Here is a 15,171-nt window from a genome sequence, read left to right as displayed (position 1 = left end):
ATGATAAATTTGAAATTGGGCGAAAGTTGTTTAGATCTTGGGGATCCAAGGAGGGCTTTTTCAAGATGGACTTTATAATTGCCTCCTTGAGGGCTAATGGCAATACACCCTCATTCAAGGATGCATTTACCACCGCCTTGATCCCTTCGCCCAATCTCTCTTTACAACTCATCACGAGCCATGATGGGCATGGATCAAGGAGACAGGTGGTAGGCTTCACAGTTGACAACACCTTGTCCACATCCTCAGAAGGAAGAGGCCGAAACCAATCCCATTGGATCACATTATGACTGGTCCACTGTCTGCATTCACGGTATGCAAAATCGAGCCTCTCAGATGTTCGATTTTATCAGCAAAGTGTTTTGCTAAATTGTCACAGGAGGCCTTCGAATATTCCAAGGGTTCCTGAGCAACTGGACCGACCAGGCTTCGGACCACTTGGAATAACCTCCTGGGACAGCACTCTGCTGATGCAATAGAGGCAGCAAAGTAATCTTTCTTTGTTGCCTTTATTGCCACATGATAGGCAGCTACTGCTGCTCTAACTTGTGTCCGGGCATCTTCGGAGCGGGACTTACGCCACCGGCGTTCTAGTTGTCTCACCTCCTGCCTCAGAACACGCAACCGTGGTGTGTACCATGGTGCTGTCTGGGAGTAATATCTTTTTTTCTTGCAAAACTCCTGTGTCATCAGCAATTGCATGATAGTCAGAAATTCAACAGGTGAAGTCTTTCACTTCTGGCTCTCCACGACATGAAAAGTTTTGCTTACTGAACTTCTGCCTGTTGTGCTGCTCTTGACAGAGAGCTATGCTAGTGGGGCGGTATAAAAATTTAACAAATAAATAAATAAATAAATAAATAGAGCAGCAGGAAGCCCATAAGAGGAAATAATCCCCTTCATTGTGTTACCCTGTTTGAGGTCTGTTCATGATCAGGATTGCCAAGTGACCTGAAAAACATGTCCTAGCCTAGTCTTGTGACTTTAACAGCAGTCTGATCTCCATAAATCAGCAAGTGAAGCCTTTTATGGCTGAGATAAACGTTAGCACTTCCTACTGTTTGCAGATCAAGCCAGTGTTAAGGTAACAGCAAGAGGCCAGGAGAAAAAAAGTTGGCAACTCTATTCAGGAAGCCAACTACCCACAGCTGAAATTCATAAAAAACCTAGAGCTAGTACATTTACCTGAAAATCCTCACCGTATGTTTTATAAACAAAACCAGTTTGTACTTTCCTTCAAAACTTATGATTGTTTTAGGAAAATGATCATTCTACCTCTTCTCCATGTAATCTCTACTTTTTCTTAGTTTCCCAGTGAGAGAAGAATGGAAACTATCATCTGTTTCTTCAAAAGCAAGCCCTGTGTATTTCTCCTCTCACCCTTGTTATGCCTGATTTTTGTTACTCTTTGATTTTTTAGCTATCTCACAGCACGGGCTGCGAAATGCAGTAGCCCATTTGGATAATGCTCTGAACTGCTGGGGGTATTTTTCTTTATTAGAAGCTTGTATTTCAGGATAAGGGGCCTTTAAAAAACCATTGCAATTATGCAAGACAGTCTGGCAGCTATGCCATAAAAAGTATAAGCAGCATTCACAGCAAAGAACTGATGCTGTCAGATGATGCAAGTAACAATACTCCAGGCAGTAGATCGTGAATAATGTTTTTAATATGATCAAATGAAATACATTTATTTTAAAGCTTTAACTACTATTTGCAGTACGTGAAAGGCAGGCCATTTTACAAAGAGCAAAAAATTCAGCTGTATCCTCACCTTTGCCTCCAGATGGCATTGTTGCTACATCATCAGAGCCTGGCAATCCAGTTCGTATCCCATTGTTAAAGGTGTGTCCATCTGCTGGTTGTAGCTGCCAGTTTAGTCCAAGCATATGCATTGCTGCAAGACACAAAAAAAGCCAGGAAACATAAACATACAATGCATACTTTACAAAAGTCATGAGGGAAGAGACAACTGTTTTAAATTACAGCTGCTTTTGGGGGACCAAAATAAAAACTTTTTCTCTGGGAAAAAATAATGTATGGGAGCAATATATTTTATCTTTGTTAGTTTACTACAGTGTAGTGACAACAAAAAACAGATAGGACAGCATATAATAAAAATAATTCAATAAATGACAAGTGGGTTCATTGTAATGCTATTATAATCACTTTCTACATCAAGCATTAAGATAAAATATTCTTCAAAATAAGTTATTCAAAGGCTGCAATGCTAGGAGTCGGTTTCACTGAAGTAAGTAGAACTCATTGCTGTGTAAACTCATCAAGCATAGAGATGAAAGTATAGAGATGACAACTGATTATATTTTAAATTGTAGCATAACTAACACATCTCATAACAAATGAAAAGTTTTCTCAGAACTTTAGCATATGCAGAGTTTATTTTTGGATATTTAAATCACATTGTGAAAAGTGTATGTTTAATTAAATGTAGCTCTTAACTATTAATTAATAAGACAACATTTTCTTTCATGTCATGGGTTTATCTTTCCGAAGATGCTCAGGAATTCCACCAGTGGAAATAGGATAGCCAAACCTGAAACCAAACCATAGTTTTTAAAGGGGTTAAGTAGTACAAGAGAAGCATTGCTGTCTGAGTTGTACACTCATTTCTTTTGTCTCACTGTTGTAGCTGGCCAAATGCTTTTTAAAAAGCACTTCCACACCCATGAACAAATAGTCATAGAATCATAGAATAGTAGAACTGGAAGGGATTTATAAGGCCACTGAGTCCAACCCCCTGCTCAATGCAGGAATCCAAGTTAAAGCATTCCTGACAGGTGTCTTTCTAGCTGCCTCTTGAATGCCTCTAATGTTGGAGAGCCCACCACCTCTCTAGGTCATTGGTTCCATTATTATATTGCTCTAACAGTTCGGATTTTTTTCCTGATGTTCAGCCAAAATCTGGCTTGCTGTAACTTGAGCCCATTATTCTGTGTCCTGCACTCTGGGATGACCAAGAAGAGATTCTGGCACTCCTCTGTGTTAACAACTTTTCAAGTACTTGAAGAGTGCTATTATTTCTCCCCCCAATTCTCTCTTCTCAAGGCTAAACAAGCCTAGTTCTTTCAGTCTCTCCTCATAGGGCTTTGTTTCCAGTCCCCTGATCATCCTCGTTGCCCTCTGTAATGTCCTTCCCTGGTTCTCCCTGTCAGGTTCCTGCACCTCCTCATCTAACATTAATAAAAATGTTGAAGAGCCCTGAGCCCTGCAGTACTTCACTTGTTACCACCCCGTTTGGGAAAGAACCATTGATAAGCACTCTTTGAGTTCTATTCTGTAACCAGTTGTGGATCCACCTGGTAGTTGTTCCATCCAGTCCACATTTAGCTACTTTCTAATCAGAATATATGATGTCCACAGCATTCCCACAGTCCACCAGGGAGGTCACCTGATCAAACAAATGAGATAAGGTTAGTCTGGCAGGATTACTTCTTGACAAATCCATGTTGGCTCCTCGTAATCACTGACATGAAGAACCACTTTATAATCCGTTCCAGAATTTCCCCAGGGATTGATGTCAGATTGACTGGTCTGTAGTGCGAAGGTTCTTCTTTTTTGCCCTTTTTGAAGATAGTGACAACATTAGCCCTCCTCCAGTCATCCAGCACTTCACCCGTCCTCCATGATTTCATGATAATAGACAGTGGTTCTGAGAGTTTTTCAGCCAGTTTCTTCATTACTCTAGGATGCAGTTCATTGGGCCCTGGAGATTTTGAACTCTTTCAAAGTGATTAGGTATTCCTTGACCATTTGTCTATCAATCTCAAGCTGCAATCCTGTGCCTCCAACTTGTACTTCACATTTGCCAGGAGGACCCTCTTTTTTTGGGGGGGGGGACTGAGGCAAAGTAGGAATTGAGCCCTTCTGCCTTCTCTTTGTCAACTGTTATAATTTTGCAATCCTCACTGAACAGCTGTGTCACCATTTTGTTTCTCTGTCTTTTACTACTGATGTACCTGAAGAAAGCTTTTTTGTTGCTTTTGGCATCTCTTCCTAACCGCAGCTCATTCTCAGCTTTAGCATTCCTGATACCATCCCTGCAATTCCGTGCTACTGATCTGTACTCTTCCTTTGCGGCCTGGCCTTCCTTCCACTTCCTGCATGTGTCCTTTTTTGTTTTCAGGTCATCTCAAAGCTTTTTGTGAAGTCACATTGTCTTCCACCTTTTTTCCTTGTTGGAAATGTTTGCAAATGTGCCTTTACAATTTCCTTTTTAAAAAACTCCCACTCACCTTGGACTCTTTTTCTCACTAGGGTCACTTGCCATGGCACCTTATTTATAATTGTTCTGAGTTTATTAAAATCAAGAACTCAAGTATAACATGGTCACTTTCCCCCAGAGATATTGTAACTGCCACTACATCCACTAAGTCATCTCCATTGGTTAGAATCAAGTAAAGGATAGCTGATCCTCTAGTTCCTTCCTCCACTTTTTGTAGGAGCAAGTTATCAGCAACACAAGTCAGGAATTTCTTGGAGGGGCCACGTTTGGCAGAATGTGTCTCCCAACAGATATTGGGAAACTGAAGTCCCCCATTACTACTACACCATGCCTCCTCAAAACATTGGCAATTTCCTTTTCAAAAGTTTCATCCTTGTCTTCTCCTTGATTGGGTGGTCGGTAGTAGACTCCAACCACCATGCTCCTTTTATTTCTTGTCCTATTTATTTTAATCCAGATAATCTCAATATATTTCTATGCAGGGATATGCATTTTTAATATATAGAGCGAGAGTGCATCTCTTTCTATTCCTTCTGTTCATTTTGAACAACTTATATTCTTCTTCTGAGAGCCAGTGTGGTGTAGTGGTTAAGGTGTTGGACTACGACCTGGGAGACCAGGGTTCGAATCCCCACATAGCCATGAAGCTCACTGGGTGACCTTGGGCCAGTCACTGCCTCTTAGCCTCAGAGGAAGGCAATGGTAAACCACCTCTGAATACCGCTTATCATGAAAACCCTATTCATAGGGTCGCCATAAGTTGGGATCGATTTGAAGGCATTTCCATTCCATTCATATTCTTCAGTTGCTTTATTCCAGTCATGCAATCCATCCTACCAAGTTTGTCACCTCACATGTTCCATTTTTTAGGCAAGCACTTAAGATGTTTGCACCTAAAGTTGCATAGAATGAAGGCCAAACTACATGTTATGCTAAATGCTGGATGTGCAGTTACAGCTATGTTTTTTATCTTTATTTAATTATAAATGTGAGGCTGTCATCAGGACCATACCACATGCAATAAGGAGTTATTCTTCACTCTCCAGTTCCAATCCAGACACACATCCTACTCACCCCAATGCTACAAGGCTTAGGGGGGGAAATTCCCATTAGTGCCAAGGGGAAATCCCCCCCAAGCTTCACAGGGAGAGAGAGAGAAAGAGAGTCTCTCTCTCTCTCTCTCTCTCTCTCTCTCGCTCGCTCGCTCGGGGTGAAGAAATAAACTTGCCCTCCCCCTGAATGTGACAAACACCTTTCCCAAAACTGTTGTTTGATTGCAACTCCCTGTTGAATACACTTCAGGCTGTCTTTTATAATGTGTGAAACAGGCCTTGGTTGTGTGGGCCCACCACAGGTATAGAAACATCTATCATACTACCTTAAATTCTCTGCGAGAAATAACCTGCTTTCAGCCCAAGAAACAGAAGTCCAATTTGATAAACAAAGTCCAATTTGATAAACAAAGTCCAGCTTGATAGACACAAGCAGCATGGGTGTTGCTAGGTACTTATGACACTCAGGGCACAAACTGATAGTACAACATTGCTAAAAATTTGCATATGCTAACCTGTTCAGACCTCCTAAAAGGAAGTGCAAGAAGAATAGGACCCTCCAGGAAATCTCCATGCTGTCAGTGACTCTGAAGAGCCAATGGATTTAGATGGACCTGCTCTAGGACTAGAACAGCCTTTCCCAACATTTGGGTCCCCAGGTGTTGTTGGACTTAATGCCCATCAGCCCCAGCCAGCATGGCCAATGGTCAGGAATGATGGGAATTGTAGTCCAACAACATCTGGGGACCCAAAGGTTGGGAACAGCTGGACTAGAGGTTCCCACACCAGCTGCTGCAGTTTCTGGATGGCTCGAAGGACCCCCATCATCTCTCAAAGGAGCAGAGGAGATGATGAGTTAGGTAAGAGCTTCAAAGACACTGTTGAAGTGCCCTGCTAGCTGCACATTAGGCTATTGGGAGGAGGGAAAGTGCATGGAAGCCTCCTATATAAGCTCCCAGTCTGTACCATTTAACCATTTACCCCAGTCTTCCTGGCCTGGAGAAATGGACGTTAGATTCAAGGTTAGATCTCTGAACAATTTAAGATAGTGGGTGGGAGAGTCTCACTGAGATTGTGCATTGCAACATGCCCAGAAGCTCTGTAAGCACAATTATAAAAAGGTTTTCAAAAGTGGTGGGAAAAGGCAAGAGATACAGAACCCAGAGCAAAAGACCTGGGACCTGAGGGTTCTTCCCTCCCCATAACATTGCTCTTGACATGTAGGATGGCCCCCTATTCCTGGAATGGCTTCTATTGTTGCAAAAATTTAACAGGAGCTAGGCTTCTATGTCTAGAGATGCTGAAAAGTACCAAGACAAGAAATTGTGTTGCTAGAATGCAAATGCTCTTCCAAGAAGTGAAAGTTAAATGGCAGAAAAAGTGTATCAGGCTACCATGTCTATGCCCATTCAAATGCTTGCTTTGTGAAACAATGGAGAAGTTCATCTACTTTCCTAATTGGCATATGCAACTAACAGGCAACAATCAGCAGATGGAACTTTTCCCATCAGTGATTCTCCATTCCAGCCAAAGCTTGATTTACAGATTTCTTTATGTTATGCAGCTTTTAAAGATCTAGAAGCCTGACAGAAGAAAAACTGGTTGATAGTAAAAGGACAGTGATATTCAGTGATGTGAAAACAAAAATTCATACATGCAATATCATGGCTTGCTTTACAGCACTCTGCCTGTCTGAGCTGTCCTTCTGGAATCATAAGTACATAAGAAGAGCCTGCTAGATCAGGCCAGTGGCCCATCCAGTCCAGCATCCTGTTCTCATGGTGGCCAACCAGATGCCCTTGGGAAACCCACAAGCAAGATATGAGCACAAGAGGACTCTCCCCTTCTGCAGTTTCCAGCAACTGGTATTCGGAAGCATACTGTCTCCAGCCATGCAGTCAGAGCATAGCCATCACGGCTAGCGACCACTGATAGCCTTATCTCTCAATGAATTTGTCGAATTCTCTTTTAAAGCCATTCAAGCAGGTGGCCACCACTGCCTTTTATGGGAGTGAATTCCATAGTTTAACTATACTTTCTGACTGCCTAATGCCAGATTTGGTTTACAAAGGAGCAGGTCAGAGATTATAGATGCTGCTGCTCTTTATCCCCTCTGCATGAAGGAGTGCCAGAGAACACCCATACATCTTTCAAGTTCCCAGTGCAGAGGAAAGCAAGACAGCCATGGTATCTGGTGCCCATTCATTTTCCAGTCCACTCATCTGTCCCATCCCTTTCCAACAGGACTCTAGACGTACCATGCTACAGGAGAGGAAAGAAGACAGAAGCTAGAACCTGTGGCTGTCTAACTGCATCAGGGCAATTAAAAGGCTGCGCATGCATTTATGAACCCCAAGTTATGACCTGGCATCCCAGTAAACTGTCCATCAACATTTATTTCTGGGGACTCATAGAACTAAGTAATTATGCCCAAGTGCAGCAAATTATGTAGCTCTGTACCTCATTTCTAGTTGCTCGGATCTATCTGAAAAGCTAGATTAATTACACCCTATGTAATAATTCAATGTGCCTTGAATTACCAATGTGTGAGACCAGTTACCAAGCTTGGAGATATTATATTTCACAAGTATACTTCATTTCTAATCAGTGTAAAGCACTAAATGATTTAACTGAATTCCATTTTATACTTTTCAAAGCAGTCAGTTGTTGAAGGACTGGAAAAATGATACAGTGGCTTAATTTTTAAAAACACTTTCTCTCAGGAGAGTCAGGCTCAAATGTGGCAGTGGTCAAAAGTTAAATGAATTTGGTAGGCCTGCTCTCCAATGGTAGATATGCCTACAATTCAGAAGGAATGTGCAATTCATCACTATTGACAGTAACTTCTCAAGAGAGGCCCGCAAATGGAATACCTGGGTCTTGAAGGGCCAGGATAAAGGGCCAACAGAACAGCTGTATGGTGAACCTGGACCAGGCCTCACAACATTATGTTTGATTCTGCTTAGTGCAATCGGTGATTAAAAAATGTATGAGTACCATAGTGACAAAATGTTACTGGAGTGAATTCCATAGAAATCTTCAGTGGGTAAATATATCATTAGTGCCCCAAACAAACAGCTACACCTGTGTTTGGGGGGTGAGCAAGCAGAAGAGATTTAGCATAGCTAGACTCAACTCAGATTTTGCTAACAAGCTACACAACTGTTCGCTGAGCAATAATAAAGGAAGATACTCAGGAAACAAGAGATTGTATCCTTCATATACAGAGTTCACTGCAGCTTTGTGGGGCATCACTAAACTGTTCTCACATAGATATGTCTGGTAAAGGATAAAGAGCCAATCAATACATATTAGATGAAATATGTGGAGTGCTATCTTCATCTGCTTGTGTAAATGCAGTGGTCAGCTACACACTGTGTTTAGAGAGAGGGTTACCAAGAGCTGAAGATTTTTTAAGGATCAGCATTGTAAATATATAGCAGGAGTAGAAATTACCCCTGCTCATCTTAAATAAAAGACAAAGTCCATCAAGACCAGGTCTTCAACAGATACCAGATTTTTACTTATAATAAAATTCATTTTATATAACGTCACTGGTTCAAACTGTGTAAGTGTGAATCAGACCCCAGAAGATTAGTACTACAAGTAAATACAAACCATACAATAAAACTTTCATTATGTTGCAATTAAATAACTGAAAATGATTTTTTGTTAAAACTCAGGATCGGGAAATTAAAAAAAACCTTTCATTTACCACACATTTTTGCTGTTTGTATTGAGAACTGGCACAGTCACTTTTAGAATTCTAGGGTTTAACGGTTGATGGGTGACATCAGTTGATGAGCATGGGATGGGGTTCAATCCTGCTGGGTGATGCTTCGTCACACATTCCCTATGATGATTGTGCTGGTAAAGCAGATCTCTGCATAGAGCACAATTGAACCCTCCCCTTATCAGCTGGTGAGTGGAGAGTTCAATCCTTATGGGTGCTGCTTTGCCAGTGTATTTCAAGTGGGGGATTTGCTGGCGAAGCAGACCCCTCCCCCACCCTGCAAGTCAACTCTGACAGGTGGGTGGGATTGCCCACCTACCAGTCACCTGACAACATAATAACATCAGATGACTGACAGATGAATTGCTCCACCCATCAATGTTGGCCGCGGGGGGGGGGGAGGAAAAAAAGCTATAGCCCACTGGGTCAAAAAGGTTCCCCACCCTTGGTTAACCAATGAGATCTGTCTTGTCACTGACCTGTAAATCCAAGTCTATTCAGACACTGCTTCTCTAGGCTGTCCCTGAAGTCCCAGGCACCTTTAAGTGTTAACATATTCTTTTGGTACATTCACCTCTTGTCTTCTTAACAACCTTGAGGTGCTTTTACTGATGATGTGAGGCCTTGCAATGTTTACCCAATTCCCAGTCCATGTCCCAGTTCAGATGCCTTCAAGTATTGTTTATAAAACCTACCAGATCTACAGAACCTAATGATTCAAGGCATTTCCCATAGGCAGCCTTTCGCTTGCGCCACAGGCTGGTTTTGCACGCCTCAGGACCAGTCATGAAAAATAACTAGGTATCCAATTCCAAAGTTAATATTTACCCTTACTAGCAAGCCTGGAGTAAAGCCTCCTACTTGCTGCTTGATATACAGATGGGAGAAGGCAGAAAACAATGGAATGAGGAATCCTTTTCATTTATCTGTTATCCATTCACAGCTACTTCTGTTAGTAGGTGGAGAAAACAAGGTAACTAATGGCTATCAGCATGGATATGGTAGAGGGATAAATGATAGCAGCCAATAGCGGCAAATAAAAGGGAAAGTCCAGGTCCCATTAGAATGCTTCTTTTTCGATACCTGTTTCCAAAGAAGAAACAGAAGTCATATAATGACTGCAGTGTGCTTATATGTAGAAGAGGATTTGAGGGGAAATAAACACAAAAATGTCTTTCAAAAATGAATCAGAGATATTTCTTCTCCAGGCCTGCAATGCGTGAATGGAATGCAATGAATTTTCAAAGCAATGAACGACAGATACGCCCACAAATCCCATTAGCTGTAATGGGATTTGTGCGCCTATCGCACATACAATGCTTTGAAAATTTACCCCTCCGTGTCCAATTTCAGTCTTTCTGTTTCCAAAATACTTGAAAAGCTTACACACACTTGGAATTACAGGGTTTTTTTTTTTAAAAAAACCCAGAAGATCTGGCTTTAAATTCCCTGAAGCACCACCAGAAAGCATGTTTAAAGAGAGCTGGAACAATAGTAACAACCTATATTATCATTAGTTTTCTATCATCTATTCTGACAGCAGCGAGAACAAACTTCTGTTTTATTCTCTTTTTGTATTTCCCCCCTTCAGTCCTCTTGCAGAAATGTTTTGATTTTGTGCCACTTTGCGAATGCAATTTTTGTCACAAGAATGATAACAGCACTGTATGCTGCATTCAGAATTTGAAATCTTACGACAAAGGCTGTGCAAGAGAACATAATGCTGCAACACCATTCATCCATTCTCATGACAGACCTTAGATTGTTCAGAGAGCAGAAAATTGGCACAAGATTCATCAATTCCTGAAACAAAATACAATGAGCCTGCTTTTGTGGTAACCTTAAGATTCAAAATGCAATCCTCTTTGCCATGAGTCGTCTTTGGCTACAGTACCTGAATGAACATAAAGAACAAAATAGTACTTTGTATTTTGCATGGAGAAGGACAGATGGGTTAAATATAATTTACAATCTAATTGTTCATTCGATTTTTTTTACTCTGCATTAATTCCACATGTGCTATGTTCAACATACAACATAATTTCAGTAATTTCAAGATTCCAACACACTCAGTTATTTTAACTTGTACTTCACTGTATCACAAGAAGCCTAAACAAATAACAGCTTATTGTAAGATCAATTAAAATATATAAAAAACAAAATCTGGGAAACCAACCAACCAAATGTCTCTACAGTCACCACCGACTAAGCAGACGTGACCAACTTCACTCTGAAAAAGTAATACTGCAGGGAGAATTTAGATACTGTTTACATGTACTGCAAAACGATCTTGTTGAGTGGGATAATCATAGTAGTAAGAATGTAAGAAAAACCCTGCTGTATAAGATCAAAGATTGATCTAGTCCAGAGTTTTGTTCCCACGGCAAACCACCAGCTGCCAAGGTAAAGTCCATAAACAAGACATGAACGTAACAACACTCATAATCTCCAGCAACTGGCATTCAGAGGAATACTGCCTCTGATACAGGAGGAAATATTATACAGCCACAAGAGTGGCTGTATACTATAGCCAGTAGGGATTTTTCACGTTCTACCATGTTAAATGAAAATACTCCCGCACACCCTTCTGATGCTTTGTATAATCCCAATTCAAAACAAAAACATACAAGTCTTATATTGTTGGATTCAAAATTGCTTGCTCTACAACCCTGAAAGTTTTCTTGGTGATACACAACCCCCCCCCCCAGAGAATTCACAAGTTAAAGTTTAAAATGGAAGAGAGAAAAACAAGAAGCCGTTTGGACTTTTTTCTTCAGAAGTTCTCATAACTGTTGACATTCATTAAAAATCAGAGATGTCTGTAAAGTATCTCTAATCAAATCCCTGAGCTTGCCCCAAACACAGAGCTTAATCTTCAGGAGGTTTAAAGTAAAAAAACGGCACGGTTTGTTTTTAATTGATAAAAAAACGCATTACCGTGGATGATAACATCACGCAGGCACAGTAGAAACCAGAAGTTCTTTCGTTTCACTCTCCTCCCCCTCCCCTTCCCATTACTTGGGGGAAGCAAGGGAAATCTTCTGCTCCTGTGATTGGTGGGCAACAGACATGTGCCTCACCAGAGCTTGGAAAAGTTACTTTTTTGAACTACAACTCCCATCAGCCCCAGCCAATATGGCCACTGGATTGGGCTGATGGGAGTTGTAGTTCAAAAAAAGTAACTTTTCCAAGCTCTGTGCCTCACACTGGCCTTCTGCTCAGTGTCGCTCTTCCCTCGTGCTCTGTGTGAGGAGGCACGAGGGAGGAAATGGAGAGCCAGACAGTCAGGAGAGAGAGAGAAAATAATAGACAGTGGAGGGAGAAAGCCAGAGGGCAAGGATGACGGAGAAGGCAGCAGCAGAATGGAGGTGAGTTACGCTGATGTGTGTGTTCCCAAACTCGCTGTCTCCCCCAGCCTGCCCTTTCTGCTCATTCAATCGTCCTGCCACCCCCACCCCCTATCCTTAAATGGGTTTGTAAATGACAAATGCTCAAATACTTTTTGTTTAGAGTGTGTGTGGCTGTTTGACCTGCGCTCATAACATTGCTGTAGTTATTTTGAGACTCTTTGTTTGTAACACTTTAATCTTGCACCTAGCTCTTGGTAGTTTAATCTCTCTCTCTCTCTCTCTCTCTCTCTCTCTCTCACACACACACACACACACACACACACACACTCTCACACACTCTCTCTCTCTCACTCTCACTCACTCTCACACTCTCTCTCACACTCACACTCTCTCTCACACTCACACTCTCTCTCACACTCTCTCACACTCACACTCTCTCTCTCTCTCTCACACTCACACTCTCTCACACTCACACTCTCACACTCTCACTCACTCTCACTCTCACACTCACTCACACTCACTCACACACTCACACACACACACACACACACACACACACACACACACCCTCTGAAATTAGTCCTGTGTTGAAGACCCCCTCTGAAATTACTACTGTGTGGCTCATTGCCTCCCACTTTTGTGAAAGCCTTTGCTGTATAGGGAAGAGGCATTTTCCTCTTCATCTTTTGCAGAGAATAGAAGGTCTTCATCAAACATTTGCAGGGGCATCAAACATTTGCAGTTAGTGTAATACCATATTACACTAATGAGGTGGCCAAGTGATTTTTCTGCTTGTGACTAGTAGTGCAGTAGCAAATTAAAAAGTGCAGGGTCTCTTCATGATAGTCACAGCCATGTCCCTCCTTTTTTTGCTACTGGGTTGAGAATAAGATCCTTTTTAATGCCTTCTCCCATAACAATAGACGTCACTAGGATAAGCACAAAAGAGGAGAGTATTAGCTACTGAAAATAGTATTCTCAGTGACTGACTCACCTCCTTTCACTCTGATTGGCTCCAATCAGCAGGAAAGGACAAGAAAGTATGTTAGAAGACTCTTCTCAGTAGCTAACACACACACCTTTCATGCAGATTGGTTCATAAGATGCTGGGCACATGGGGACCCTGCTGAGACTCTGCTCCCAAAAACGTAAGGAGTCTCAGACCCCCTGAGACCCTGGACGACTACATTACTGTTTGTGAGTAAGAACCAACTGTCAGAGTTCTAAAAGCCAGACTGACAGCTGCTGGGCTTGACTAATCAGGGGGCCACACCCACACCAGACTTTGATTTCACTTGAGACAGTCATGGCTTCAATCATAGAATCCTGGGAAGTGTAATTTGTGAAGAATGCTGAGAGGAGACCCCTGTTCCACTGAGAGAGCTCCAGTGGTCAGACTGGATTAACAGTCAGCCACTCTGACTGAAGGTCTGTGAGGGAAACAGGGCATCTTCTAGCAACTCTCAGCACCCTTCACTAACTACACTTCCCAGGATTCAGCCATGACTGTCCAAAGTGAAATAAAGGTCTGGTGTGGATGTGGCCAGGGATAGCTTTGTTTTAAATTTGGGTGGGAAACTACATGTGCCTGCTGTAGAAAAAGGTGGGGGAAATGCTGAAAAGCAGTGATACTGTTCACAATGTTTTCCTTTTGGAAAGGCAAGGGACTTCCCTCTGCCCAGTGCCCACCCACCCAATCTCTTCCCCTCCCCCCCTCCCCTCCCCGCCCTTCCTCTGGGTCAGTGTTGGACTAGGACCTGGGAGACCAGGGTTTGAATCCCCACACAGCCATGAATCTCCCTGGGTGACCTTGGGCCAGTCACTGCCTCTCAGCCTCGGAGGAAGGCAATGGTAAAACCACCTCTGAATACCTTTTACCATGAAAACCCTATTCATAGGGTTGCCATAATTCGGGATCGACTTGAAGGCAGTCCATTTCCATTTTCAAACATGATTGCACAGAAATAAATCCCATTGAACGCAAAAAGTATGCAAATAATCAAACCCACCCTCTCTTCTCCTCCCTCCTATCCCCTCCCTCTTCCCCCTTCCCTCCCCCTTCCAATCTCCTGCTTCCCCTTCCTCCCCTCCCCTTCCTCCTCCCCATGGTCAGTTTTACCTATCTTAATTATGATTGCATGGGAGTAAATACCAATGTTTCCCTTTGGAAAGGAAGGGGGCTTCCCTTCTGCCCAGTGCCCACCCACCCAATCTCCTCCCCCTCCCCTCCCTGTCCCTCCCTCAGGTCAGTGTTGGACTATGACCTGGGAGACAAGGATTCAAGTCCCCACACACCCATGAAGCTCACTGGGTCACCTTGGGCCAGTCACTGCCTCTCAGCCTCAGAGGAAGGCAATGGTAAAACCACCTCTGAATACCGTTTACCTTGAAAACCCTATTCATAGGGTCAACATAAGTCAGGATCTACTTGAAGGCAGTCTATTTCCATTTTCAAACATGAATGCACAGAAATAAATCCCATTGGACTCAAAAAGTATGCAAATGATCAAACCCACCCTCCCTTCTCCTCTCTTCTATCCCCTCTCTCTTGCCCCTTCCGTCCCCCTTCCTTTGCCCCTCCCTTTCCTCCCCCTTCCTTTGCCCCTCCCTTCCCACTCCCCTTCCTCCTCCCCGTGGTCAGTTTTACCTATCTTAAGCATGATTGCACGAAAGTAAATACCACTGAACTCTATAAGCATGCAAATGATCAAACCTGCCCCCTCCCCCTTTCTTTGTCACCCCAATATGCTCTTTCCCCTTACCCCTCCCTCTCCTCCTCCCCCATGGTCAGTT

The 15,171-nt window shown here is 42.6% G+C and overlaps 1 protein-coding gene across 13 annotated transcripts in view; it reads right to left on the bottom strand.

Annotated features, from left to right (window-relative positions):
• Positions 1–15,171, bottom strand: part of LOC133380132 (teneurin-2) — a 995,941-nt gene that overhangs the window by 328,786 nt on the left and 651,984 nt on the right. For all 13 annotated transcript variants that reach the window (XM_061616787.1, XM_061616792.1, XM_061616791.1 and 10 more), the window contains one exon: positions 1,775–1,897. In XM_061616787.1, coding sequence (XP_061472771.1) covers positions 1,775–1,897 — 123 coding nt within the window. The remainder of the gene's footprint in view (positions 1–1,774; positions 1,898–15,171) is intronic.

This window comes from Rhineura floridana, chromosome 3, assembly GCF_030035675.1.
Source record: "Rhineura floridana isolate rRhiFlo1 chromosome 3, rRhiFlo1.hap2, whole genome shotgun sequence".
Classification (NCBI taxonomy): Eukaryota; Metazoa; Chordata; class Lepidosauria; order Squamata; family Rhineuridae; genus Rhineura; species Rhineura floridana.
The sequence above is the reverse complement of the archived record's forward strand: the minus strand, read 5'-3'. Positions and strand labels throughout refer to the sequence as shown.